Source organism: Delphinapterus leucas, chromosome 10 (genome assembly GCF_059928025.1).
Source record: "Delphinapterus leucas isolate spDelLeu-1000000601 "Yukka" chromosome 10, BTC_Dleu_Yukka2, whole genome shotgun sequence".
Taxonomy (NCBI): Eukaryota; Metazoa; Chordata; class Mammalia; order Artiodactyla; family Monodontidae; genus Delphinapterus; species Delphinapterus leucas.
In genome coordinates this window covers 20,500,333-20,525,547 of record NC_143138.1, presented here as the reverse complement: position 1 = coordinate 20,525,547, position 25,215 = coordinate 20,500,333, and the positions used below count along the sequence as shown (strand labels likewise).

The window sequence follows — 25,215 nt, the reverse complement described above, 5'->3', positions numbered from 1 at the left end:
CTTAAAAGACTAAAGCTTCCCTTCCCCACTCACTTCCACCTCCGTTATCTCCAGAAAGACACTGAGGACTCTTTGGCTAAGAATTTATACAGTCATGGCTGGAGCAGTAACCTCAAAAGTTATCCTCGGGCTTCCCTGGTGGCGCGGTGGTTGGAGAGTCTGCCTGCTGATGCAGGGGACACGGCTTCGTGCCCCGGTCCTGGAAGATCCCACATGCCGCGGAGTGGCTGGGCCCGTGAGCCATGGCCGCTGAGCCTGTGCGTCCGGAGCCTGTGCTCCGCAGCGGGAGAGGCCACAACAGTGAGAGGCCCGCGTACCGCAAAAAAAAAAAAAACTTCTCCTCATATAGCTAAAGGGAGAGTCATGAATTAATATATGTCAGCTTTGGGTCCAGTTTTTATTTTTTCCTTCTTGTGAGCTTAGGTTGTCTCAACCCTGGAAACAAATGTTTGCTCTTTGAAGGGTGTGTGGGTACACAGTTAGCTCAACATTTGGACAATGAGAAGTCTGCCTTCTTGGCTTGCCCTGTACTCCTTCCTGGGCTCTCTTCAAGCTCCCATGAAGCATTAATCCACACTGAATGACCCAGACTTAGATAAATACTCTACTGGAGGCTGCTGTGGACCCCACAGTGAGACCAAACCTGTGGGGAAGGGCCAAGGTTTCCTGAAAGATGACCATTATTTGTATATATGTCCCACATCTTCTTTATCCATTCATCTGTCGATGGACATTTAGGTTGTTTCCATGTTTTGGCTATTGTGAATAGTGCTGCTATGAGCATAGGGATGCATGTATCTTTTTGAATTATAGTTTTTTCTGGGTATATTCCCAGGAGTGGGATTGCTGGGTCATAGCGTAATTCTATTTTCAGTTTTCTGAGGAACCTCCGTACTGTTCTCCATAGTAGCTGCACCAACTTGCATTCCCACCAACAGTGTAGGAGGGTTCCCTTTACTCCACACCCTCTCCAGCATTTGTCATTTGTAGACGTTTTAATGATGGCCATTCTGACAGGTATGAAGTGGTGACTCATTGTAGTTTCGATTTGCATCTCTCTAATATTAAATTAGTGATGTTGAGCATCTTTTTAGTGCCTACTGGCCATCTGTATGTCTTCTTTGGAGAAATGTTTATCAAGGTTTTCTACCCAATTTCCAATTGGGTTGTTTGCTTTTTTGTTGTTGAGTTGTATGAACTGTTTGTATATTTTGGAGATTAAGCCCTTGTCTGTTGCATCATTTGAAAATCGGCCATTGTTGACTCCCTGACTCCCAACCTCTGATATGTATGAGCACAGACATGCTGCTTAGCTTCTATTTGCCTCAGTTTCTTCATCTCTAAGGTGGGTGTCGTGAGAGCACCTACCTCATAGAGTTTGGTGAGGACTAAATTAGTTAAGGTATGGAAAGCATCTAGAAGTACATGGCACATAGAAAGCACTTGATCAAATAGTAATTATGGATACTAATTATCTCTATGTTGGAAGTAAGGGGCACCTAAGAGGAAGGGAACCAGGTTAGGACCTGTGTGTGCCAGTGAGGGAGATCTCTGTGAGTGGTAGAGTTTCTTGGGTTATGGTCAGCTCTAAGTGAACTATGTTACACTGTAATTTTTCTGAATTACCTACAGCACTTCGTTAAACCTGAAATTCCTGCACAGTCTGGTATAAGGTAGGGGTGTTCTGGAAAATAAAGTGTCAGGACAGCAGAGGAATCAATCTGTCTGCCCCTGCCCCAGGGGGACTGAGTCAGAGTTCCAGGAGTGAAGGGAGGGGGTCTGGTCCATGGGGGAGCCAGCAGCCTGCAGAGGGGCCCACAATAGTCACAAGCATAGGAAGAGGCCTCAGGGGTCCCAGATTTGCCAGAGGAAACTGTTGGAAGGGGAATGGTTGGAGGGGGTGATGGATGCTTGGGTTACCTGGGAAAGATTTTCTCCATATTTCTTCTGTATTCCTGCCTGCTTGGCCATGTAAGTTCGCAAAGCACCTAAGAGCAAAACCCAGCCCAGGATGAATGTTCTGGTCTTCTCCACGCAGTGAGATGAAAATGACTATTGGCAACTCCTACTTTGACTCCAACTCATCCGGGCACCTGAGAACTACAGGGTTGGTGATGTGGACTCCATCCAGGATCTTGCCCTTCTCTCTCCTTCTTCTCTTTCCCCCACCCCAGTTAGAGAAGTAGTTCATCCATCCAACCATCAGGTAGAACCCTCCAAAGGTCACAACACAAAAGCAGTTCGCAGTACATCTTTGTTTCCAGCTGCAGCTTTATTTCCACTTCAAAATCTATTTGTAAAAGTCACAGGACTGCCACGAATGCCACATACCATTCAGCAGAAAGCCGAAAAGAAGAGCACAGGTAGATGGACTCAGCTGCCCCACCTCCCCAGTGACTGGGGGAGGACAAGCCAAGCAGATCCTGGAGGTCAGCTGAGTCTTTAGCGGAACAGGAAAGCCCAGGGTCAAGGGGAAAATAACACAGACCCTGCGTGGGGGGCTTCCAGTAAAGGCAGGAAAACACCAGGACATTAAAAAGAAGGCCCTCAGGTCCCTCCCCTTGCCCAAGAACACCACACCATTTGTTAGAAAGTTTGCCTACCGTGTCCCCAGTAGCAAAGCACAGATACAGTTTTACCAGCAGGAGCTCAGAAACACACTAAGAGCCAAAGGCAAAGCGGTCTGGGGATTAGGGGTTGATTTTCAGCCCAAGACACAAAGCCAGCTCAGACTTCTGAATTTTTCCATCCTTATTCACATCGCAGTGACGCAAAAGAATCTCCCGGAACTTATCAAGGTCCACCCCGCTGATGCTGGGCTGAGGACAATAAAAATAACATGTCAGTAGGCAAGCCAATGGCAGTCCCACCCTTTCATGCCACCCTGCCTCCCCTCCGTGTTTGCTAAGCTTAGGTGACACCCTGCCTTCTGAGAGCCCCTCCCTGGAGACAGGCCACGAGGGGGTGATTCTGTCTCCTCATCCCACCAAATGTTGCCAAGGATGAGTTTTCTGCCAACAAGTTCATTTCTCAGCATGTCCTTTCAGGCAAAAGAATGTCTATTCCCACATCACTTCTCTGCAGTTCTAACAGAAAGCCGGCCTTTTTCTCAACCATAATAAAGATATTTTGCCTTAGAGCAGAGGATCGTCACCAAAATTCTGTCTCACTACGCTGCTGAGAGAAGGCACGTTTATTATCTCCCCGTGGGAGGTTTCTGTGCCTCTAGTTTTTAAAAGGGTTACAATGCATGAAAATCTAACTAAAGAATTACGTTGTTGAGCTAGATAGGCCCCATCACGTTTATTCCAAGGGACTGTTTCAGGGGCTAAGAAGGGATTGTGAATCAGGTCAGCTAGGAAAATATTCTAAACTCAAAGGCCTGCAAAAGTGAGCAATGCCGGAGCTAAGTGATTCTCCCTCGGTTATTGTATTTAATCCTCGCGGTAACTTTGCAAAGTGAATGATTATGCCTCGTTTACAGATTAGGACACGGAGGCTCAGAAAGAGCTGAGACATCTTGCGAAGCTAGAAAGTGGCAACAGCATTTTTGATCCCAAGTCTTTTGTCTCCAATTAAGTGCTCATTTCACGAGTTCTCTCTGCTCTCATGGCGAAATCGCTGGCCTAATGAAGCTGTATGAATGGTGATGAATCTAAATTTAAAAGTCAGTGTCTGGAGAGAAAGGAAAAAATCATATTTCCAAACCCCTTGATTGTGGACTAGTTATGAGTGAGCAGCAGAGGCTCACTCTGCAGGATTTGATTTCAGGAACCCTTGGAAGCAGCCCTTATCACCCAACCCCACCCCAAGGTTTCCTCACTTCCGAAGAAAGCTCTAGAAAACCTGCAGTAGGAAACAAAACCTTTCATTCTGCAACTAGACAGCCATATTAAGACAAGCTAATTTGCAATGTCCCACAGGGTAAATGACTGACACGAAATCTACCCCTCATAGCAGGTTTTAACAGAGCGAAGGAGGGGAGAGAACAGCAGGAACGGGGAGCCATACGGCAGAGCAAGAAGAAAAAACGCCAAAGCGGATTCTGGGAGATATCAGGAGGTGAAAGAGCCTGGGGCCAGAAGCTAAACTTGGCGAACTTCACTCCTCTGCCGAGAATCCCTGAGTGATTGGACTAAGAGGCTAACACGTAACACATTGTCAATAGGTTCTCTTGTCGGGGCTCTAGAGGATAGCTCCCTGGGTGTCAGTGCCAGGCAGGTATAGATGTGGCCTGAGGAAAAGGGGCCTAGAGGTCCTGAACACAGCAAGCTACACTCTGTGGCTCTGTATTACAGGCTCATTTGTTGTATGGTTACAAGTGGGGATATTTGGTTTTCAGTATCCTCAAACCACTTTTGCTAAATCCTTTCTGCAGCAAGTGACACCCTGCCCCAGGATCCTTTTAGTAAATTCCCACACTTAGAAAAGACTTGGGTGGTAGTCATGTACATATTAGCATATATTAATTTGCCAAGGCATTTATGCAATACCAAACTATTCTAAGCTCTTTTTTTTATTTTTTCTAATTTGTTTAAGTGAGTAGAAATATCTTAGGTTGTGTGCAGGCATGTGTTGGGGAGGCAGTTGTGAGTATGAATGTGGGTGTGTGTATAAAGGAAGTTTCTTTGGAGCTTTTGAGTTGTGGGTTTTGGGTTTTGTGGGGGTTTTTTTAAATTTATTTATTTATTTTTGGCTGCGTTGGGTCTTTTTTGCTGCACGCAGGCTTTTCCCTAGTTGTGACGAGCGGGGGCTACTCCTCGTTGCGGTGGGTGTGCTCCTCATTGTGGTGGCTTCTCTTGTTGTGGAGCACGGGCTCTAGGCATGTGGGCTTCAGTAGTTGTGGCACGAGGGCTCAGTAGCTGTGGCTCGCAGGCTCTAGGGCGCAGGCTCAGTATTTGTGGTGCATGGGCTTAGTTGCTCCGCAGCATGTGGGATCTTTCCGGACCAGAACTCGAACCCGTGACCCCTGCATTGGCAGGCTAATTCCCAGCCACTGCACCACCAGGGAAGCCCTTGAGTTATGTTTTTAATGCTTGACAAATCACCAGGAGTCAGGAGGACTGAATGCCACTGCTAAAAAAAATGCTTGGATCACAGAAGACAAATCATTTGAAACCACTGAGGGCTTCCATTTTAATAACAAGTTGCCAATATAAACGTATGCAGGTTCCTGATCTAAGGCCTCTATGAGTCCCCTCTTGCCAACCATCTTCTTGTCAACAACAGAGAAAATCAGATGGTGTACCTAGCAGGGAAAAGAATAAACTTTTGGAGGCCTGGGGGCAGGACCTCTCATCATCTCCAGGCAGACACCCTGGTCATCTCTGGCATCCCTTTTATTTGGCTTCCAACATTTTTTGTTCACATTGCTACTTCTCCTTGGTGGGTGCTTGGAATCTTCAATGTCTTGCCTTCCCACTTTCTAGTTTAGGTTGTAGATTCTTGTGTTGATTTTCTTGTAGATTCTTGTGTTGATTTTCTTGCTGTGCTAAGTGAGCTACAGGATTTCAAAAAGTCTTGTGTAGAAATTATGGTGTCTGCTCCCTTAGGGACTTGCTATCTGATCACACCGTTGGAGGACAACCTTGGGTAGCATTTTCCAGAGGTTAAAGAAAAGGGTGGGTGTTCTGGTAACCAAATAATTTTGTTCACACAAATTCAACATATGCATCATATATGACTGTACAAGAATTAAAAGGCTATAAAATAAGCTTACTTCAGGGTTATTATTGCAAACATTGGGGATCCTGACCAGGACTCTATGTTTAGAAACTGAACCAGCTCCCTGCTGACCGCATGGCATGCTCTGATAGTTGCTTTTAAAATAAATCCCAGATACTAGTTTAATTGTCCTGTGGCCCTTTCTTATAAGATGAAAATAAAGAAATAAGTCACAGGAGATGGCTCTACTTTATGAAGCTGAGAAATGTCAGATCCTCAGTGGCCTCAGTGTCAGGGTCTCAATGACCCAGTGGTCATACTTCACTACATCTTTCAAATTGTATGTGAATATATATTTAAGCGACCTGGAAGACTAGAAAGATCCAATAAAGATAGGCACCCTCAGTCATCTGGCTTCAGGGGAGAACATTAGTAACTAATTACTGTGTACATACTTTTTAGCTCAACAGATCAGCCTCCTATAAACTGCTTTTGTATTCCTGACCACAGTCTGACCCAATCCTTAGAAACCAGCTGTCTCAAATTGTCTGGTACTGACATGGAGAAGTGCTTTTTTGTTGCCCCAGTAGCCCCACAGAAATAGAGGGGCAAGGACAAAAGTGGTGGGGATCCTCTGATTTCCCATAGAGGTGATATAAGCCCATCAAAGAGTGAGGCGGATTTCTGCCTCCAGCTCAGGTTTTTAGATGGTCATGAATTTTTCCCTTTAATTTTCTCTAGAAAAATGTCTTCTCTGCTCCGTTGCTGGTTTAGGTTTTACTTCCATCATCTCCCATTAACCTTTGGAAGCCATTGCCAAACCCAGAGACAGTTGAAAGATAATTGAAAGGATCTGAAGCCTCTGGGCTCTACACTCAGGCAATCAGGGGCCCTGGCTCCACAGCAAAGAGGAGGCCACACAGCTCTGGAAAACAGGTTCCCCATCCCATTTATTCTATCAAAAGCAAATTAAAACTCCAGTTAGGTAAGGCCTTCTGCTGTGCACCTTTAATGTCCCATAGATAATTGCTCACTTTCTATTATAGAAGTCATTCTGGCATGAAATAGGTAATGAGTGAAATGGGATTTTAATTTAGCAAGCAGTGTGAAAGGCAATATCACGCCAACACCCAGCAACTATTCAGGCTGTGCAAATGTTGGTGAAATCTCCAACAGGAGCACCACGTGAAGGGGACAGAGAAGTGGCAAGGGGCCAGTTGGGATGGGACTAATGAGAGTTAGGAGCCATCCTGATAAGAGAAATCTCATCCATGCCTGCTTAACTGCAGTATGTAAACTTCCTGGAGATTTACGCAGAAATCGGTATCTGGGCATTTTTCCACGGCAAAACTCCATAGTTTTAATCAGATTTTTCAAAAAGGTCTGAGGCTCCAAAAACCGTTAATAATTGTTGCTACTCAAATTTATTGCCATCTGGGCCAATCAGGAAATGACGATTATGTCCTATACAAACCTCAAAAGAAATCCCTAAGGATATGAGACTATGAAATTCAGTGTCTATACAGTCTCATAGAAAAACACCCACACAGGAGTTGGAAAGTATCTGTTTAACTGGATCGTGCAGCCAGTCAGTACAATTCATCAGGATCTCAAAGGAGATTGCTTTTTTAAACATTGTTTACCCTACGTGAAACAGCTCTGTGACGTAGATATGATCTAAATATCATCAGTCCCAATCACTGCCTTGCTAGGCAAGACGGCCATCTTAGGCCAGGTGTTAGAGCAGCCCCTTGGTGTTTAAAAAAAAAAAAGAGAGAGAGAGAATCCCAAGTATGGGATTTATTACATGAAATTAAAAGTTTTAGTTATTCTAATAACCAAGTCCACAGGAGAAGGACTTTCTGCAATCAAAAAATAAAGCAGTAAGATATATAGTGACACTGTGCTCCTTTGGTAAAATAGATGACATTCAAATGATGGTAACAAGAAGCTTCTATGGGGGCTTCATTTAATTGAAACTACATATGATCTTAAGAGAGAAGAGAGATTTTTTGGGCTTCAAAGTTTGAAAGCTCAAAGTTTGTTAAACAGACTACATCCCTAGATTTTCTCCAGCATTAATCTTTGGCCCTACTGATTCCCCAAAATAAACAGTGGAGTCAAATGATTCCCCAAAATAAACAGTGGAGTCAAAACGGCAGCCCCAGTCCGTGATGGGGATGATCTACACAGCCTCGTGAAGTTACCTGGACGAGCTCCATCATGTCTTTGACAAACCCATCCACTTCTGGGCCTTCTAGGGCTCCAGTTTTACTCTGAAAAATAAAAGATCCAATCATCCAAATATCATTTTCTTAAGTCAGAAAGCTTAAAGAATAAATTATACAAATAGACCAAATCTTTTGTGACTGCAAACAAGTTTGGAAGTGGCACGTTCCAACTTATCGTCTCTGTGCAGGATGTGAATGCTCCACATAAATCGGAAGCACGCACTGTAAATAACTCCCTCCATTTAACCAAATGGGAAGCAGTAGTTCTGAGTTCCTTGGCTCTTACAAATAGCATTAATATGACATGTACCGACTTTATTTGCTTCCCAGATACTAGGACTCAGTTCAGACTAGTGCTAATTGAACATCCACTGATCCTTTGAAGGCTAGATTGACATTTTTTAATTTTGCTTTATGATTTAGCAATGATTTAATGAGTATCAAAACACATTTTAAATTCAAGAGAGACTAGATTGAGTGAGCATATTAGAATTACTATATGGTTCATGCATAAAGTCTTTTATTTTTTCTACCCATTTTATAAGAATGCCTATAAAATACAATACATATTAACATATTTCAGTTTCTTCTCTAAAGTTCCAGTTAATGATAAGTCATCCATTCTCCTCAAGTTTTTCTAATCCTGAACCTTGAACATATTATAAAAACTCATTCCCTTAGTGTATTTACCAGACACTAATACAGTACTTGCCATATGCCAGGAACTCCTCGAAAAGCTTACGAACATGAATTCATTTAATTCTCATATAACAAGCCCATGAGGTAGGTATTATCATTTTCCCCATCACCCTAATTTTATAGATAAGGAAAATGAGGCACAGGGAGGTTAAGAAATTTGCCCAAGGTCACACAGCTCATGAGCCGTGATTCAAACCCAGGTAATTGGTCACAGAGTCCTATATACTTAAACAGTTTGCTAGACTGCCTCTTCCAGGTGATTTTCTTTTCTGCTCAGAATATGACACACAGATATCCAGTCTGATTAGTTTCAGGATCTCTTATGACCTTTCTCAACTTTCTTTTTGTTTTCCTTGCTCCGTGCATTATCCCACCTTGTCCTCAAGAAATTCAACCAATTTGCCATACTTTGTTCTTTAGAATTATTATTTTCTCCCCTCTAAAGAAGGACCAAATAATAGTCTTATAAGAGAAATAGATTTTGTGCCAAATATGTCTGACTTTCCCCCTATTTCTTTAGGGTGGTTTTGTTTTTTTTATTTGACTGCTTTTGTGTTTGAGCATACTATGATAGATAGAGACCAAGAAGGAGAAACTTTCTTTTAGCTTGGTTACAAGGAGCAAAGAAATAATAACGCGCTTCCCTGGTGGCGCAGTGGTTGAGAGTCCGCCTGCCGATGCAGGAGACACGGGTTCGTACCCCAGTCCGGAAAGATCTCACGTGCCGCGGAGTGGCTGGGCCCGTGAGCCATGGCCGCTGAGCCTGCGCGTCCGGAGCCTGTGCTCCGCAACGGGAGAGGCCACAACAGTGAGAGGCCTGCGTACCGCAAAAAAATAAAAATAATAATAATAATGTGATTTTATTCTCTTCTCCACCGTAAGTACTACTCCTATGTCTATTTTTACTTAGCTCTCAGAAGTTTCATAGAGAAGCTGAGGGTACCTTGACATAGCAACACACATGTGCGATTGCTGTTCGTTATATAAGTTTAGGGTCTGTAAGTAGGATGACCCCACATAAGGGCTAAAAAAGCTTCCTACCTAAAGATGGCCAGCACAATATATTGAAAAGGCACACTTACGACATCATAGTGAGCAAAGATTTTCTCAAAGTCCCTCTTTCTTTCTTCAGTGGAACAAGCCTGTATATGGAGAAAGCATTATGTCAGTCAGCAGTGTGAAACTTGTACAATTCTTCCACGGTCTTAGACAACTTTTATAAACTTTGAGTCAACAGTTCCTCATCCCTTAATTCTGACACTGAGCCTTATCAGTCTCTAGATAAATTAAAGGCAATACAATTAGATACCTTTCTTCCCTCCCTCTCAAATCTATAGAGCAACATGAATGATACAAATCCACCTAGAGAAATGCCACCACTTACATCCATTTTAAATTGGAGAAGGAAGTTTTCCTGAAGAGCCAGAATCCTAAATGGGGGGGAAAAAAATCAAAAAACGTTATCCACATGATGATCTATCACCTCTCAATTACAAGTAGATTTATAACTCTGGTGTGAGGAAAAGGGCAGGCAATTTCCAGGTTATTCTGCAGAATAGGGTAGGTGCTTAAAAAATAGGAATTTGTACAATATAAAAACAAATAAAGACGGGAAGGACTTTCACAAGGATTAGTAGTCACCATAGAGAGACATCTAAAAATTCCAGCAAGGTTGCAGGTACACGATCAATATGCAAAATTCAGTTGTATTTCGATATACTAGTAATGGCCAATCCGAAAAAGAAATTAGGAAAACCACTCCAGGGCTTCCCTGGTGGCGCAGTGGTTGAGAGTCCGCCTGCCGATTCAGGGGACGCGGGTTCGTGCCCCGGTCTGGGAAGATCCCACATGCCACGGAGCGGCTGGGCCCGTGAGCCATGGCCGCTGAGTCTGCGCGTCCGGAGCCTGTGCTCCACAACGGGAGAGGCCACAACAGTGAAAGGCCCGCGTACCGAAAAAAAAAAAAAATACCATTCCATTTACAACAGTATCAAAAAGAATAAAATACTTAGGAATAAATATGGCAAAAGAGACCTAAGACCTATAGACTGAAAACTATAAAACGATGTTGAAGAAAAGCAAAGAAGAATTAAATAATAGTATTAAGGACATCCTGTGATCATGAGTTAGAAGACTTAATATTTTTAAGATGGCAATGCTCCTCAAATTTATGTACAGATCCAACACAATTCCTATAAAAATCCCAGTTGCCTTTTTTTGCAGAAATTGGTAATCTGATAATTGATGATCTGCAATTAATGTGGAAATGCAAGGGATTCAGAATAGCCATAACGACACTTTTTAAAAGGGTAAATTACATAGTATATAAATTATACTCAATAAAAAATTATGTATTTCTCTTTCCTGCATAACTACAATTATACTTCAGTGGAATAGAATCAGTTTCAAAAGACTAAAGCATGGGATTTGTGTCGAATTTATAATCATGGGTATATAGAGAGAAAGGCAGAAAAAAATATCATACAACAATTTGGAAAGTTTTACTCCTTTGGATGCCCAGAGTAGAGAGAATTAAGTTGAGCCAAATAGAGGGTAGAATATCCTGAGACCCTGCAAGGAATACTGTCCTCATCTCTTTGCTGGTACCAAGCCGTCTAAAGTATGTTGCCAGTCAGAGGACATATACTCTAGAGGTGATTGTCTAGGAGTAATCGGGCTACATTTCACAACTGGGGGTAGAGAAAGAAGATTTCCATGTGTAAATGTTTTAAGACCTTTTTGTCATTGAATTAGTTTCTTATTGCTGCTATAACAAATTACCACAAACTTAGTGGCTTAAAACAACACGAATTAATATCTTATAGTACTGGAACTCAGAAGTCTGAAATGGATTTCACTGGAGGTTCAAGGTGTTGACAGGGCTGTATTCCTTATGGAAGCTCTAGGGGGGAATCTGTTTTCCTGCCCTTTTCAGCTTCTAGAAGCTGCCTGCATTCTTTGGCTTATGGCCCCTTCCTCTGCTGCAAAGCCAGCAATATAACACCTTCAAATTTCTCTGTGATTCTGATCTTCTGCCTCCTCCTTCCATGTTTAAGGGACCCTTGTTATCACACTGCACCTACCCAGGTACTCCAGAATGATCTCTTTATTTTAAGGTTTTTAATTAGCAACCTTAATTCTATCTGCAACCTTAGTTACCTTTGCCATATAACATAAAATATTCACTGGTCCTGGGAATTAGGACATGAACATCTTTGTTCTGCTTACCCCCAATTGTCATTTTCAAATTCCATAGCAAATTGGTTTTAAAATAATGTAGTAACTGTCTTACTGCTTTGCATCTCTGCTCAATGCCACTTAACCCTTTCTTCCATCCAGAACTATTCATTGAATCCTCCCATGTACATAACACTCCACTGCGTGAGAAGCTATTCAGGAGATTAAGGCATAGTCCCTACCAGCTAGGTAGGACTATAGTAGAGGGTGTTTGTAACTCTGCAGGGGGGCTTTTTGTTTATCACAGGGATAGAATGGCCATGACTAGTGCTCTGCTTCACTGTCCAGTGTACAATTGCCATCCAGCCTGACCCTGAGGAACCTGGTATTATAGTTGCTCCCTCTAAGGGTTCTATCCATGTATTCTTTTTTCTTTTTAACATCTTTATTAGAATATAATTGCTTTACAATGGTGTGTCAGTTTCTGCTTTATAACAAAGTAAATCAGTTATACATATACATATGTCCCCATATCTCTTCTCTCTTGCATCTCCCTCCCTCCCACCCTCCCTATCACACCCCTCTAGGTGGTCACAAAGCACCAAGCTGATCTCCCTGTGCTATGTGGCTGCTTCCCACACATTTGGTAGTATATATAAGTCCATGCCTCTCTCTCACTTCGTCCCAGCTTACCCTTCCCATGTCCTCAAATCCATTCTCTACATCTGCGTCTTTATTCCTGTCCTGCCACTAGGTTCTTCAGAACCTTTTTTTTTTTTAGATTCCATATATATGTGTTAGCATATGGTATTTACTTTTCTCTTTCTGACTTACTTCACTCTGTATGACAGTCTCTAGGTCCATCCATCTCACTACAAATAACTCAGTTTCGTTCCATTTTATGGCTGAGTAATATTCCATTGTATATATGTGCCACATCTTCTTTATCCATTCATCTGTCGATGGACACTTAGGTTGCTTCCATGTCCTGGCTATTGTAAATAGGGCTGCAGTGAACATTGTGGTACATGACCCTTTCTGAATTATGGTTTTCTCAGGGTATATGCCCCATAGTGGGATTGCTGGGTCATGTGGTAGTTCTATTTTTAGTTTTTTAGGGAGCCTCCATACTGTTCTCCATAGTGGCTGTATCAATTTACATTCCCACCAACAGTGCAAGAGGGTTCCCTTCTCTCCACACCCTCTCCAGCATTTATTGTTTGTAGATGTTTTGATGATGGCCATTCTGACCAGTGTGAGATGATATCTCATTGTAGTTTTGATTTGCATTTCTCTAATGATTAATGATGTTGAGCATTCTTTCATGTCTTTGCTGGCAATCTGTATATCTTCTTTGGAGAAATGTCCATTCAGGTCTTCTGCCCATTTTTGGATTGGGTTGTTTGTTTTTTTGATATTGAGCTGCTTGTAAAATTTGGAGATTAATCCTTTGTCAGTTGCTTCATTTGCAAATATTTCTCCCATTCTGAGGGTTGTCTTTTCATCTTGTTTATGGTTTCCTTTGCTGTGCAAAAGCTTTTAAGTTTCATTAGGTTCCATTTGTTTATTTTTGTTTTTATTCCCATTTCTCTAGGAGGTGGGTCAAAAAGGATCTTGCTGTGATTTGTGTCATAGAGTGTTCTGCCTGTGTTTTCCTCTAAGAATTTGATGGTGTCTGGCCTTACATTTAGGTCTTTAATCCATTTTGAGTTCATTTTTGTGTATGGTGTTAAGGAGTGTTCTAATTTCATTCTTTTATATGTAGCTGTCCAGTTTTCCCAGCACCACTTATTGAAGAGACTGTCTTTTCTCCATTGTATCCTTGCCTCCTTTGTCATAGATTAGTTGACCATAGGTGCGTGGGTTTATCTCTGGGCTTTCTGTCCTGATCCATTGATCTATATTTCTGTTTTTGTGCCAGTACCATATTGCCTTGATTACTGTAGCTTTGTAGTATAGTCTGAAGTCAGGGAGTCTGATTCCTCCAGCTCTGTTTTTTTCCCTCAAGACCACTTTGGCTATTCAGGGTCTTTTGTGTCTCCATACAAATTTTAAGATTTTTTGTTTTATTCTGTAAAAAAATGCCATTGGTAATTTGATAGGGATTGCACTGAATCTGTAGATTGCTTTGAGTAATATAGTCATTTTCACAATATTGATTCTTCCAGTCCAAGAACATGGTATATTTCTCCATCTGTTTGTATCATCTTTAATTTGTTTCATCAGTGTCTTATAGTTTTCTGCATACAGGTCTTTTGTCTCCCTAGGTAGGTTTATTCCTAGGTATTTTACTCTTTTTGTTGCAGTGGTAAATGGGAGTGTTTCCTTAATTTCTCTTTCAGATTTTTCATCATTAGTATATAGGAGTGCAAGAGATTTCTGCGCATTAATTTTGTATCCTGCAACTTTACCAAATTCATTGATTAGGTCTAGTAGTTTTCTGGTGGCATCTTTAGGATTCTCTATGTATAGTATCCTGTCATCTGCAAACAGTGACAGCTTTACTTCTTGTTTTCCAATTTGGATTCCTTTTGTTTCTTTTTCTTCTCTGATTGCTGTGGCTAAAACTTCCCAAACTATGTTGAATAACAGTGGTGAGAGTGGGCAACCTTGTCTTGTTCCTGATCTTAGTGGAAATGGTTTCAGTTTTTCACCATTGAGGACGATGTTGGCTGTGGGTTTGTCATATATGGCCTTTATTTATGTTGAGGAAAGTTCCCTCTATGCCTACTCTCTGGAGGGTTTTTATCATAAATGGGTGTTGAATTTTGTTGAAAGCTTTCTCTGCATCTATTGAGATGATCATATGGTTTTTCTCCTTCAATTTGTTAATATGGTTTATCACATTGATTGATTTGCATATATTGAAGAATCCTTGCATTCGTGGGATACACCCCACTTGATCATGGTGTATGATCCTTTTCATGTGCTGTTGGATTCTGTTTGCTAGTATTTTGTTGAGGATTTTTGCATCTATGTTCATCAGTGATATTGGCCTGTAGTTTTCTTTCTTTGTGACATCTTTGTCTGGTTTTGGTATCAGGGTGATGGTGGCCTCATAGAATGAGTTTGGGTGTGTTCCTCCCTTTTCCATTTATTCTTGATCCAATGATTGCAACTCTCTATCTGCTCAGAATCTCTTTTTACCTTTTTGTGGACAATCAGAGGTTGTTTTGAGGTCACCTAGACTTGACAGAAACATGCTGACATCATCATGTGTCACAATACCAGCCTCACAGACAGCACTTTTGCAGATACTGGACCACTTCTGCTGTCATCCTCCCCTCTTCCACTTCTAACCTGCAGACACTTGGCGCCCCACGGAGGATACACCAACACTCAGAGACCACAGGGTGCAGCTGTGAGTCTGATTCTGTTGTTATCTGTCCTGAACTAACGATTCAGTATTCTCAGAATCAGTGAATGGGATTCAGGACTTTTTTTTGTTGTGGGACACTTATGTAGGACCATGAATGTCTGGCCTTTGAGGGCAGGGCTGGCCCATTTATAAAATATTTTGAAAATGTTGTGCATTGTGCTTTTCTGGGGAGAAGTGCTTTTATGATCTTCACAAAGATATGTTACCCCTAAAGATTCACCTATTCTTTAAGACTTCAGGTGAGACTTGATCTCTGCCTTTCAGAAAGAAGTGTATGGTGTCAGCAAACATGTTCCCCTAGGAACATGTTTCTGAATCTATGACACCATTTTCACACTACTCACCTTGCCAAGTCATTAAGATCCAACCGGCCATCATTATTTTTGTCAAAGATCTTCATCTGGAATGCAGAAGGGGAAAGGAGTGTAAGAAATACTTGCAATGGGAATTTATTTTGAAAATCATTGAAGTGCTTTTCTGTTTTGCTCTTCTGGTTATATATTTGTCTAAACTGGCTGAGGTTGACTCATATCATAGAGTACTCTCTATAGAGTACAGAAGAAATAGTTTTCCATGAAGGCAAAAGTAGCTGAGGAGGATATGATGTAGGAGAAAGGCTGCCTTGTGTAGGCCTCAGAGGATTGTAGGAAGGAAAAGAGAGAGAGAAGCAGAGATGGAAGAGTAAAGTAGATGTGTGACCTAGCTCTGCTGGAAGGGGATCTGGAGGGAGAGGAGAACTAGCTAAGGAAGGACAACTTTGAGCAGACAGAGTTGCTGGGGCTTAGCTTTCCTGGGACCCTCTGAGCACCCAAGGGTTTGGAGGCTGAGTCAAGGACCAGTGGACCTTCTATGGGGCCAGCTGAGTATGAGGTGATGCTGGAACAGAGGATGGGGGTGGATCACTGAGTCAGCAAGCTGGAAGGAGGATATGGCAGAGAATTAGTGGTCCGCATCCAGCAAAAGTTAGAGGATGGCTTCAACCATGAATGTCAGCCAAGTAGCAGCAACTGTGTGTTCAACAGGCATCACCATGGAAACCAGAGCATTGTGCCTTGGGACCTCGACTCCTCCCCTTCACCATGAGGTCCTATAAGCTGCTTTTTCTCTCCTTACCCAGCTTGATGACATTTTTAGAGAAGGGTCTGGGTTGGATCCAGAGGACTGAGAAATCTAAGAGACTGAGCTTTTCCTTTGGCAGAGACTTAGCCTTATTCAAAGAGGCTGTTTGAATTTATTAGATCAGGCTAAATTTGTTTTTTTTTTAACATCTTTATTGGAGTATAATTGCTTTACAGTGGTGTGTTAGTTTCTGCTTTATAACAAAGTAAATCAGCTATACATATACATATATCCCCATATCTCCTCCCTCTTGCGTAGATCAGACAAAGTTTTAAACAAGAGGTTCGTTCTTAGAAAGCTAGATTATCTTGAGTTTTAAGCAGATAGTAGCTCAGCTTGAAAGACATGGGCCCATCTTTATTGCTGTGCAAACTTACACAGCACGTGTAAGGGGGAAAAGCCCTTTGCTCAAAATTGGCTCAAGGAAGAACTGAACACTAATGTGTAAATTATGCTCCTGCCCATCAGAAAATTGGTTTTGTGGTTCACGTAAGAATCAGAATCAGAAAAAAAAAATCACTTGCTTAATTTTACTACCCCTGTGTGTGTACACATGGGGGTGATTAATACACATATTCCCCTGTGTCTACTCTTCTAGTTGACTGGGACATCTTTGACTACAAGAAATACGCATAACAAGGGAAGCTTGAGACATGCCTATTGCACCAGACCAGAAATCAGACCTCTTGTCATATTAGTAAAGTCATATGATCTCTTTGGGTGCAGCTTATTCAGCTATAACTGTGCCCATGATTTTAACTCTCCTTATCAGAAGAACCCTATTTTCAAATGAAATTCTGCATGGTGCTTGAATGTATAAAGCAAAGAAATGGAGCTGTACAAGTAGTGGGTGGAAGTGGGCTGGAGCTTTGTCCCTAGGTTCCCTCTCAATCCTGAAGTGTTGCCTCTGAACCCAAGGGTTTCTTGGAATCCAACAGTCCAATAACCACTGACCGAATTAGGGCCCAGAGTGCATCCAGCTCTGAAAATTAATGATTTCATGACTTTGTCAAAGCACTTGAAGGGGAGTAAGATTGATACTGAGCACTTTTCCTGGTAAAGTCAGCAAACAGAGTCCTTCAGAGCAGGTTCCAGTGTGGCTAATGGGAGGACTGAGTTCTTGGGAAGACTGGGTTCTTAGGTATCCAGGGACCTCAGTGGCACCTGTCCTTGCACTTCACCCCTGAGTAATTGATGGTCAGCATCTCCTCAAAGGATGCTGTTTGACTACTGAACGGTGGTGTTCAGAACACCCAAATTACACGCACCACAGCACTGTTTCATATGCAAGTTCACTGCAACCGCCACCAGGGTATCTTCCACCAGAAGCCATCAGTAGAGTAGTAACTGGTTGCTAATCCAGGTATATGAATTTACCAGGATTTCCTTCCTCCCAAAACTTGATTATGAAAAAGAAAAAGCCTCAGAAAATGACCGGTTTCTAAGAGGGAGGGAAGAGTAGGCTCCTAATAGTTCATGATCTCAGTAACTGAGAAAGTTGTTTGTAAACAGGTCCGTACTAACTCATGGAAGTTACTAACGACCTTTGATGAATTTTGAATGTTTGGCAATTTGGAGTGGGGGGGGTGGGCATAATGGCTTCTTAATTTTTAAAACTCTAATAGTGACCATTTGTAGAGCAGCCAAAACTTTGTATGTTATTTCATTTAATCATCACCACATTCTCTGAAGGTAAGAAATAGCTGCAGGCCACACGTGCAAGAAACTGGAATGTAGAAAGATTGATTTGTCTAAGAAAGTAGCAAGCTTTGAATCCAAGCATATCTGTCACCAGAGCTCTAGAGCTCTTCCCATAAACCAGGCTCTGAGCTTTATAGGGTCTGGGTAGCTTATGGTTAATGTAGTTTGCTTCATGGTTGGTTATGAAATAAAACACCTGGTGCTATAGATTATGCCAGAGATGTGGTGTTTACCTTTTCTAATTGCCCTTCTTTCCCGGGGAAAGCAAAAAAAGATTCTATTTATGTGAGTTTCCCTCTGACCTTAGTGGTCACGGGCTCGTGGCACAGGTCCCTCCTGGAGGGCTGTGGTGACTCACGGTGCTGGCGGTGGGGACAAGATTCCATTCTGAAGGGCTGATTGTTGAAAAGTTGTGAAGGGCCCTTAACCACTGTCCTCACTTCTGCCACTGCCTTTTCCAAGATTGAACATCCACACATTTTTGAGTACTAAGTACATGAAAGGTTCTATAAAGTCTCCCGGAAATGGAACACAATGACTTACTGACAAACTCCTTAAAATTCTGTAGACCTAGGGTTCCCCTCAAGAGACCCCTCAGAGACTGTAGATCTACCCAGCATTCTCCTTAGATTGAATAATAGGTTTACCTTAATTTTTCGATTACTTAAAGATGGCATGGTGATTGTGAAATGCAAATTCATTTAAAACCATTACTGGGTTAATATCGGGTTGGCCAAAAAGTTCATTCAGGTTTTTCCATGACATCTTACAGAAAAACCTGAACGAACTTTGTGGCCAACCCAAGTAGTAACTTCTTACCAGAAACAGTAGGTCCAAAGTATGACTGTTGTCATGTGGTGGGAGAGGCAGTCCGTGAATTTTTTAAACAATTGCTAATTGATAATTTGAGATGCGGTGCAAGGTCAAAATTATGCATAGTTCAGAGTGAAGAGTACAAAGTATAAGTCCTTCCTGTCCCTGTTGTAAAGGTAACTACCATTCACAGGACTGTGTATCCTTCCAGAAACATTTTAATATGTCCATCTTTATTTTTTTGGACAAATAGGACCCCATTCAATGTATTATTTTCCAACTTGCATTTTTTCATTAAGCAGTATTCTTAGTAATCACTCCTTATCAGTTATCATTTTTTTTTACTTAAAAAGAGTTCCTCATTCTTAAAAAGTCTGGAAATTGTTGCCATACACAATCTCAAAAAGGATTTAGAGGGCACCCCCCCATATTACTGAATCAACAATTGTATGTTGAATAAGTACCATGTGTCTGACAACACGTGAGGCACTGTGAGAGATTCTCAGAAATCATTAAGGTGGTACAGGCTTTTAGGAGCTTACAGTGTAATTGGAGAGGCAAAAATGAACATCTGAAGTAAGATTCAACATTATCTCCATGACCACTGAGTCAAAGAAACAGAACAATGTGTTAGAATATTGACAAACACTGAGAGAGGAGATGGGACTTCAGATAAATCTTGAAGGAGGGGCAACTTGAAAGGTACAGTTCACATCTACTGGGGTGAGGAAGATCACCAATGCAACAGGACTGTGGGGGAAGGTCAGAATGTCAGTTTTGGACATGCTAAGTTTGAGAGGCTTATTGGGCATCCAAGTGGAGACACACATCCAAGTATATGCAGGCAGCTCAGAGAAGTGCTCTGAGTCAGAGATATAAATTGGAGGCAGTCACCTTTAGTTAGTATTTAAAACCATCAGACTGGTTGAGATCAACGGTAGAGTGAGGGTGGACGTGGAATAGAAGAGATTTCAAGACAGCCTGGTGGCGGAGGGGGGGATAAATTGGGAGATTGGGACTGACATATACACACTACTATATAAAAAATAGATAACTAATAAGAACCTACTGTATAGCACAGGGAACTCTACTCAATACTCTATAATGGCCTATGTGGGAAAAGAATCTAAAAAAAGAGTGGATATATGTATATGTACAACTGATTCACTTTGCTGTACACCTGAAACTAACACAGCATTGTAAATCAACTAGACTCCAATAAAAATTAAATTAAAAAAGAAAAAAAGCACAGACATGTCTCGGGTTGGCCTGGATCAGAGACCTAGGGGGAAGGAAGCAGCTAGGAAGCCAGGTGCTTTAATCCAGGCATGAAGGATGAGAACTGGGACCAGGGTAGAGGCTGGGGGTATTCTCTTTGCCTGCCACATTCTCAGATTTTATTTATTGTTTTACAGTAGTTCAAGTTCCATGCTCTAATTAGGGACATGCGCTTAATATCTCCCACATGTATTAGCTTACATTTTACAAAGCTCAGTGTTACCAAATAATATTCTATTCAGACAGCCAATCTTTCCCCCGCCAGGTGTTGGCAGCATCTCTTAATTAGATGTCATAATTGGATTTTGTTAATAGTTTCCTTCCTTGTACAGAACATTAATTACGAGTTTACATGAGACAAGGTCTGCAGACCTCAACTTTTCTCTTCTGATTGGATGTTCTGCCTTGACTCGTTGATTGTTACGTTTCAGACGGCTTTCAAGTGTGCCAATCCTTATTTGGGTCAATTTGAATTCATTAGTAGGTTACATCTCTTAAGTGAAGCATTTGATGCTAAACCTCAGAACCAAATCTTTAATGCAGTGCTGCTGTGACTGTGTCCATTGCTCATTAAAAAGCCATTAAAGCAGCCGTAAAGTGATTTCACACTTGGTGTATCACTTAGAGCTCGGATCCTAGAAGGTTTTTCTCAGAATGTTGAGTTTCTAAAAGTCAGTATACCCAGAAGTCTCTAAGGAAATGTAAAGAGTCTTTAAAAAAACAAACTGTAGTCCAGTTCCCATATCTGTTCATTGGAAAAGTATAAGTCGCCTTTACAATTTAAGAAAGAAAAATGAAATAGGTGGGCCAAAATCTCATTAAACTCATCTAGTCTTGAGGGCAAACTCAGATCCTTGGGTGGAAACTCTTTCACTAGATTCCTCAACACTTACCTATCACCCCAGCTCATAAAGAACCAGTGAGGGGCTACCTGGAGTTTAATTGATCATGGGCCTTCATGGGACAATTTAGAGCAAAAATGAATACTTAACTGCAGCACACATGAGCAGCAGACCCCCAGGGTTTTAGCAATGAAACAGACACATATAACAGGAGAAACAGGACAGTCTTGGTCAACTGTCATTTCTCAACCTCTAGATACTCAAAAGTTGGCTAAGACCACTCGGATTCCCCTCAGCTACTTCCAGGACTCTAAGCTTCTGGATGTAAGCTCAAAGCCATCAAAGGTGTACATTGCCATTTCTTTTTTCATTTCATAGGTTTTCTTCAGCTCAGGGCATTCCATTGTAAGAGCTGCCAGCCTGAGGTTTCTTAAATGTAAACCATAGAGCTGTGAAGAGAAGCGCTCTGGGCAACTAGGGCTGCGGGGCTGATGCATGATGTGCAGAATTTCTTTTCAGCCCAGTACTGAGTTTCTAAGCAGTCTACACTTCTCCTCCCTGCCTTCTTCTGCCCCTTATAATGGGATGTTTGACTGATGTGACCCCTGGGGCTTTATGCAGCCACAATTCACTCTTCTTCTCTTTCTCCCTTCCCCAGTTTAATCAGTGTTCCTCTTTTCTCCAGAACAATTTTGTGGAACCCTTTCTTGTTTCTTTCATTAATTTGTTTCCATTTTGGTGTTTAAGAAGTTGTCAATTCTTAGGAGTATTTAGGGACTTCATGAGGAGAAAAATCCATTTTTCTGGGTAATAAATTCTGTTGTGGCTGTCAGAGCTCCTGTATTATCTTATCTTTAAAAATACTAAGAGGGGGGCTTCCCTGGTGGCGCAGTGGTTGAGAGTCCGCCTGCCGATGCAGGGGACGCGGGTTGGTGCCCCGGTCTGGGAAGATCCCACATGCCGCGGAGTGGCTGGGCCCGTGAGCCATGGCCGCTGAGCCTGCGCGTCCGGAGCCTGTGCTCCGCAATGGGAGAGGCCACAACAGTGAGAGGCCCGCGTACCGCAAAAAAAAAAAAAAAAAAATACTGAGAGAATCCTAATCTCCTAACATGGCTTTGTCCTCACCTTGCTCTTCACTTTATTCATAGGGATTTGTGTCTCTTCTTGATCTCACAGAGCTCAGCCCTCCCTCTTTTGAAAGTTTTCATTTTAATAATTTGACATTTAGACTTTCAGATGTGAATGTTATGGTTTGAATACAGTTTGAAGATGGATTTGGGTCTGAATTTCCACTCCGTCCTTATCGTCTCTGACCTGTAATCCTCAGTTTTTTCATTTACAAAATAGGGGTTTAAAAATACTTATTTCATAAGGTTCATGTGAGAATCATAAGATGTTTGAAAAGTGCTTCACACAGGGCCCAGCACAGAAGGAACTCTCAATTATTAGGATTAAAATATTTAATACTAGAGCAAACACTGGCTACGTTTCAATGAAAATAAAGTACTGTGTGTACTCTGTTAAGAAGACATCTTTAAAAAAATTTAAGTTTAATTCTTTTCACCTACCTCTTTTTTTTAATTGAAGTATAGTTGATTTACAATGTTTCAGGTATACAACAAAGTGATTCAGTTATACATATGTGTGTGTGTGTATATATATTTTTCAGATTCTTTCCCATTATAGGTTGTTATAAGATATTAAATATAGTTCCCTGTGCTATACAGTAGGTCCTTGTTGTTTATCTATTATATCTATATATCTATATAGTAGTGTGTATCTGTTAATCCCAAATTCCTAATTTATCCCTCTCCTGGCCTTTCCCCTTTGTCCACCTACCTTTTCTTGTCCTGCCTTTGCTGAAGCTCTAGAATTGCTGCTTCATTGCAGTCCATCTTATTTTTTAAAAAATCCAGAAAACTTTTCAAGAATCTTTTAATTGGATCTCAAGGTGAAATTGCTGTATTTAAGGGCTGAAAGGAAAATTGAACTCAATTCCTACTTATGGGTCGATACTGTAGGGCAGTGATGCACACAGTGGGGATGAAAGGGGAGGGACCAGAGGGGATGTTTGCTCCCTTTCCCGTTCTTACCAAATTTCCTCCCAGTTGGAAGACTCCATAAGGTCAGAGACCGTATCTTCCTTGGTAGGTTCTCCCTAAATATTTGTTGAAGGAATGAACTCATATCTTTGTATGAACTAGCTTACCAGAGCACATTCTAACCTGACAGAGCAGCATTAAGAGAGTGGGGTTTTGGTGAGGGAGGGGATATTCTCGGTCACTTTGAGACCCTACCTCTCAGCCCAGAAAAACCATCTCAGACCCAGCTTAAGAAAAGGAGCAGAGTAACGTGACTTGCAGATCCACAGGGGCATATACTAGGCTCGCCCTGCTCTGACTGTCCCTTCTCGATTTGCTCTGCTCTGTCTCCATGCCTCCAGCTCTAGCCCTCACTCCTGTCCCTCCTACCTCCCGTCATCAGCTCGGGGCTCCCATCTCCCTGTCTGTCTCTGTCCCCTGGGCTCAGCACAGCTCCTACCCACTGCCTGGTTGGGATCCTTCTGGGTGACTCTTTGTGATGAAGGACCCCAGTGAGAGACATAAGGAGGGAGCTCAGCACTTCCAGGCTCCCTTTCTGGTTCTGCCCTGGAGGGTCTGGTTTTAAACAAGTAAAGAGAAAAAGGAGAATTTCGGAACATGAAGCACTGCTTGAGGAAAGCTGGGTCTGGGCAAAATGCTGCGATGTGCAATATGCAGTATGCAAGGCACCTCAAGAGGGATCAAGAGTCGTGATGGAGCTGGAGGGTCCCAAGGAACACAGACAAGGGAGGCAGGAGGGTCCCAAGGGCAAATTTTAGTCATATTGTTAGGGTTTATTCATAGCTGTTTATGAGGTAATAACTGAAAATTCAGTTCAGACAATTCGCATTAAGTAGCCCACTGTGTGCCAGGCTCCGTGGGAGGGCTGAGAACACAAAGATAAGATGCCACCTTGCCCTTGAGGAATCACAGCCTAGTGGAGTACAAGATCCATAGACAGTGGCAGTGCCATCCTTGACTCCCAGCTGCTCCATCAGGAAACCCTACTGATTCCGTCTTCAGACAGATCTAGTTCTCACCTCCTCTGCTACCCGACCCTGGTCCAAGCTGCCATCCTCTCTCACCTGGATGGAGCAATGGCCTCTTAACAGGTCTTCCTGATTCCCTCCTTGCCCATTTCGGGCTCTTCTCAACACAGCAGCCAGATCATGGCGTCCTCTGCTTCAAATCCTCCAGTGGCTCTCCATCTCCCGCCAACTAAAACCCCAAGTCCTCACAGTGGCCCCAAAAGCCCAACCTGGTCTGGCCTACATCTCATCCTTGCTTACTCTGATCCAGCCACACTGGTCTCTTCCTGTTCCTGGAAATCCCCGGCACACCCCTGACCCAGGGACTCTGCTGGCTGCACCTTTGGTCCTTTCTCATGTTGCATCTTCTTGAAGGGCCTCCCCTGACCACCCTATTGAAAATTACACCTCCCCAAGCTCCCATCCTAGCTGCCCTGCCGGCACTGCCTGGTCTACTTTTCAATTTTTTCCATCACACCATTACCCTCTATCATGAAATGTAATTTATTACTTATTGTGTTTATTGTTAGTGTCAGTCTCTCCTCTGTATCACTCACTGCTGAATCCTTGATGACTAGAATAGTGCCTGAGGCATAGCAGACATTTAAGGAATATTTGTGGAATGAATTAAATGGATGACTATGATGTGAAGACAGTGAAGTACACAAGATACTATAGGGGCACAGAGGAGAGGCACTTGGATCCACTATAGAAGGTTATGGAAGATCTTCTAGGGCAAGATGACATCTACCTAAATCTTGAAGGATGAGCAAGACCCAGGTGGAGAAAAGTAAGGAAAAAATAGCCAAAAGCTGTGTTAAAAAGTCAGAAAGCGGTGGCTTAGTATTCTAGTTGGAGGTGGAGGGAAGCCCCTCAGAGTCAAAGGTATTCAAAGAAATACTGGAAACATGCTGGAGATTCTAAATGCAAGCATTTCATTGTGTAGGGCCTGTTTTATACAATAATAAAATCAAGATAACAACAGCCAGTGCTAACACTGTTAAATCAATGTTGAAAAAAATGCCCAACTGGAAGAATAATCTCCTTGTTATTCACTCCCCCAGGCAGTTTTCAGTCTAATTTCCTTTTTCAGATTATTCATTCTATTAGAGGGTTTCACTGGAACTTTCACTCTTTAGTGCTAAGTACCTATTTACTCAGGATTTCAAACAGCGTTTTGCATGCTATTACAACAAGTCAACA

The 25,215-nt window shown here is 42.2% G+C and overlaps 1 protein-coding gene across 1 annotated transcript in view; it reads right to left on the bottom strand.

Annotated features, from left to right (window-relative positions):
• Window positions 1-2,364: 2,364 nt before the first annotated feature.
• SCGN (secretagogin, EF-hand calcium binding protein) overlaps window positions 2,365-25,215 on the bottom strand; it is a 37,610-nt gene continuing 14,759 nt past the window's right edge. The window contains exons 7-11 of the mRNA XM_022562330.3: window positions 15,495-15,550; window positions 9,979-10,024; window positions 9,677-9,736; window positions 7,872-7,940; window positions 2,365-2,819 (exon numbers count right to left, since the gene is read on the bottom strand). Coding sequence (XP_022418038.1) covers window positions 2,691-2,819; window positions 7,872-7,940; window positions 9,677-9,736; window positions 9,979-10,024; window positions 15,495-15,550 — 360 coding nt within the window. The 3' untranslated portion in view covers window positions 2,365-2,690. The remainder of the gene's footprint in view (window positions 2,820-7,871; window positions 7,941-9,676; window positions 9,737-9,978; window positions 10,025-15,494; window positions 15,551-25,215) is intronic.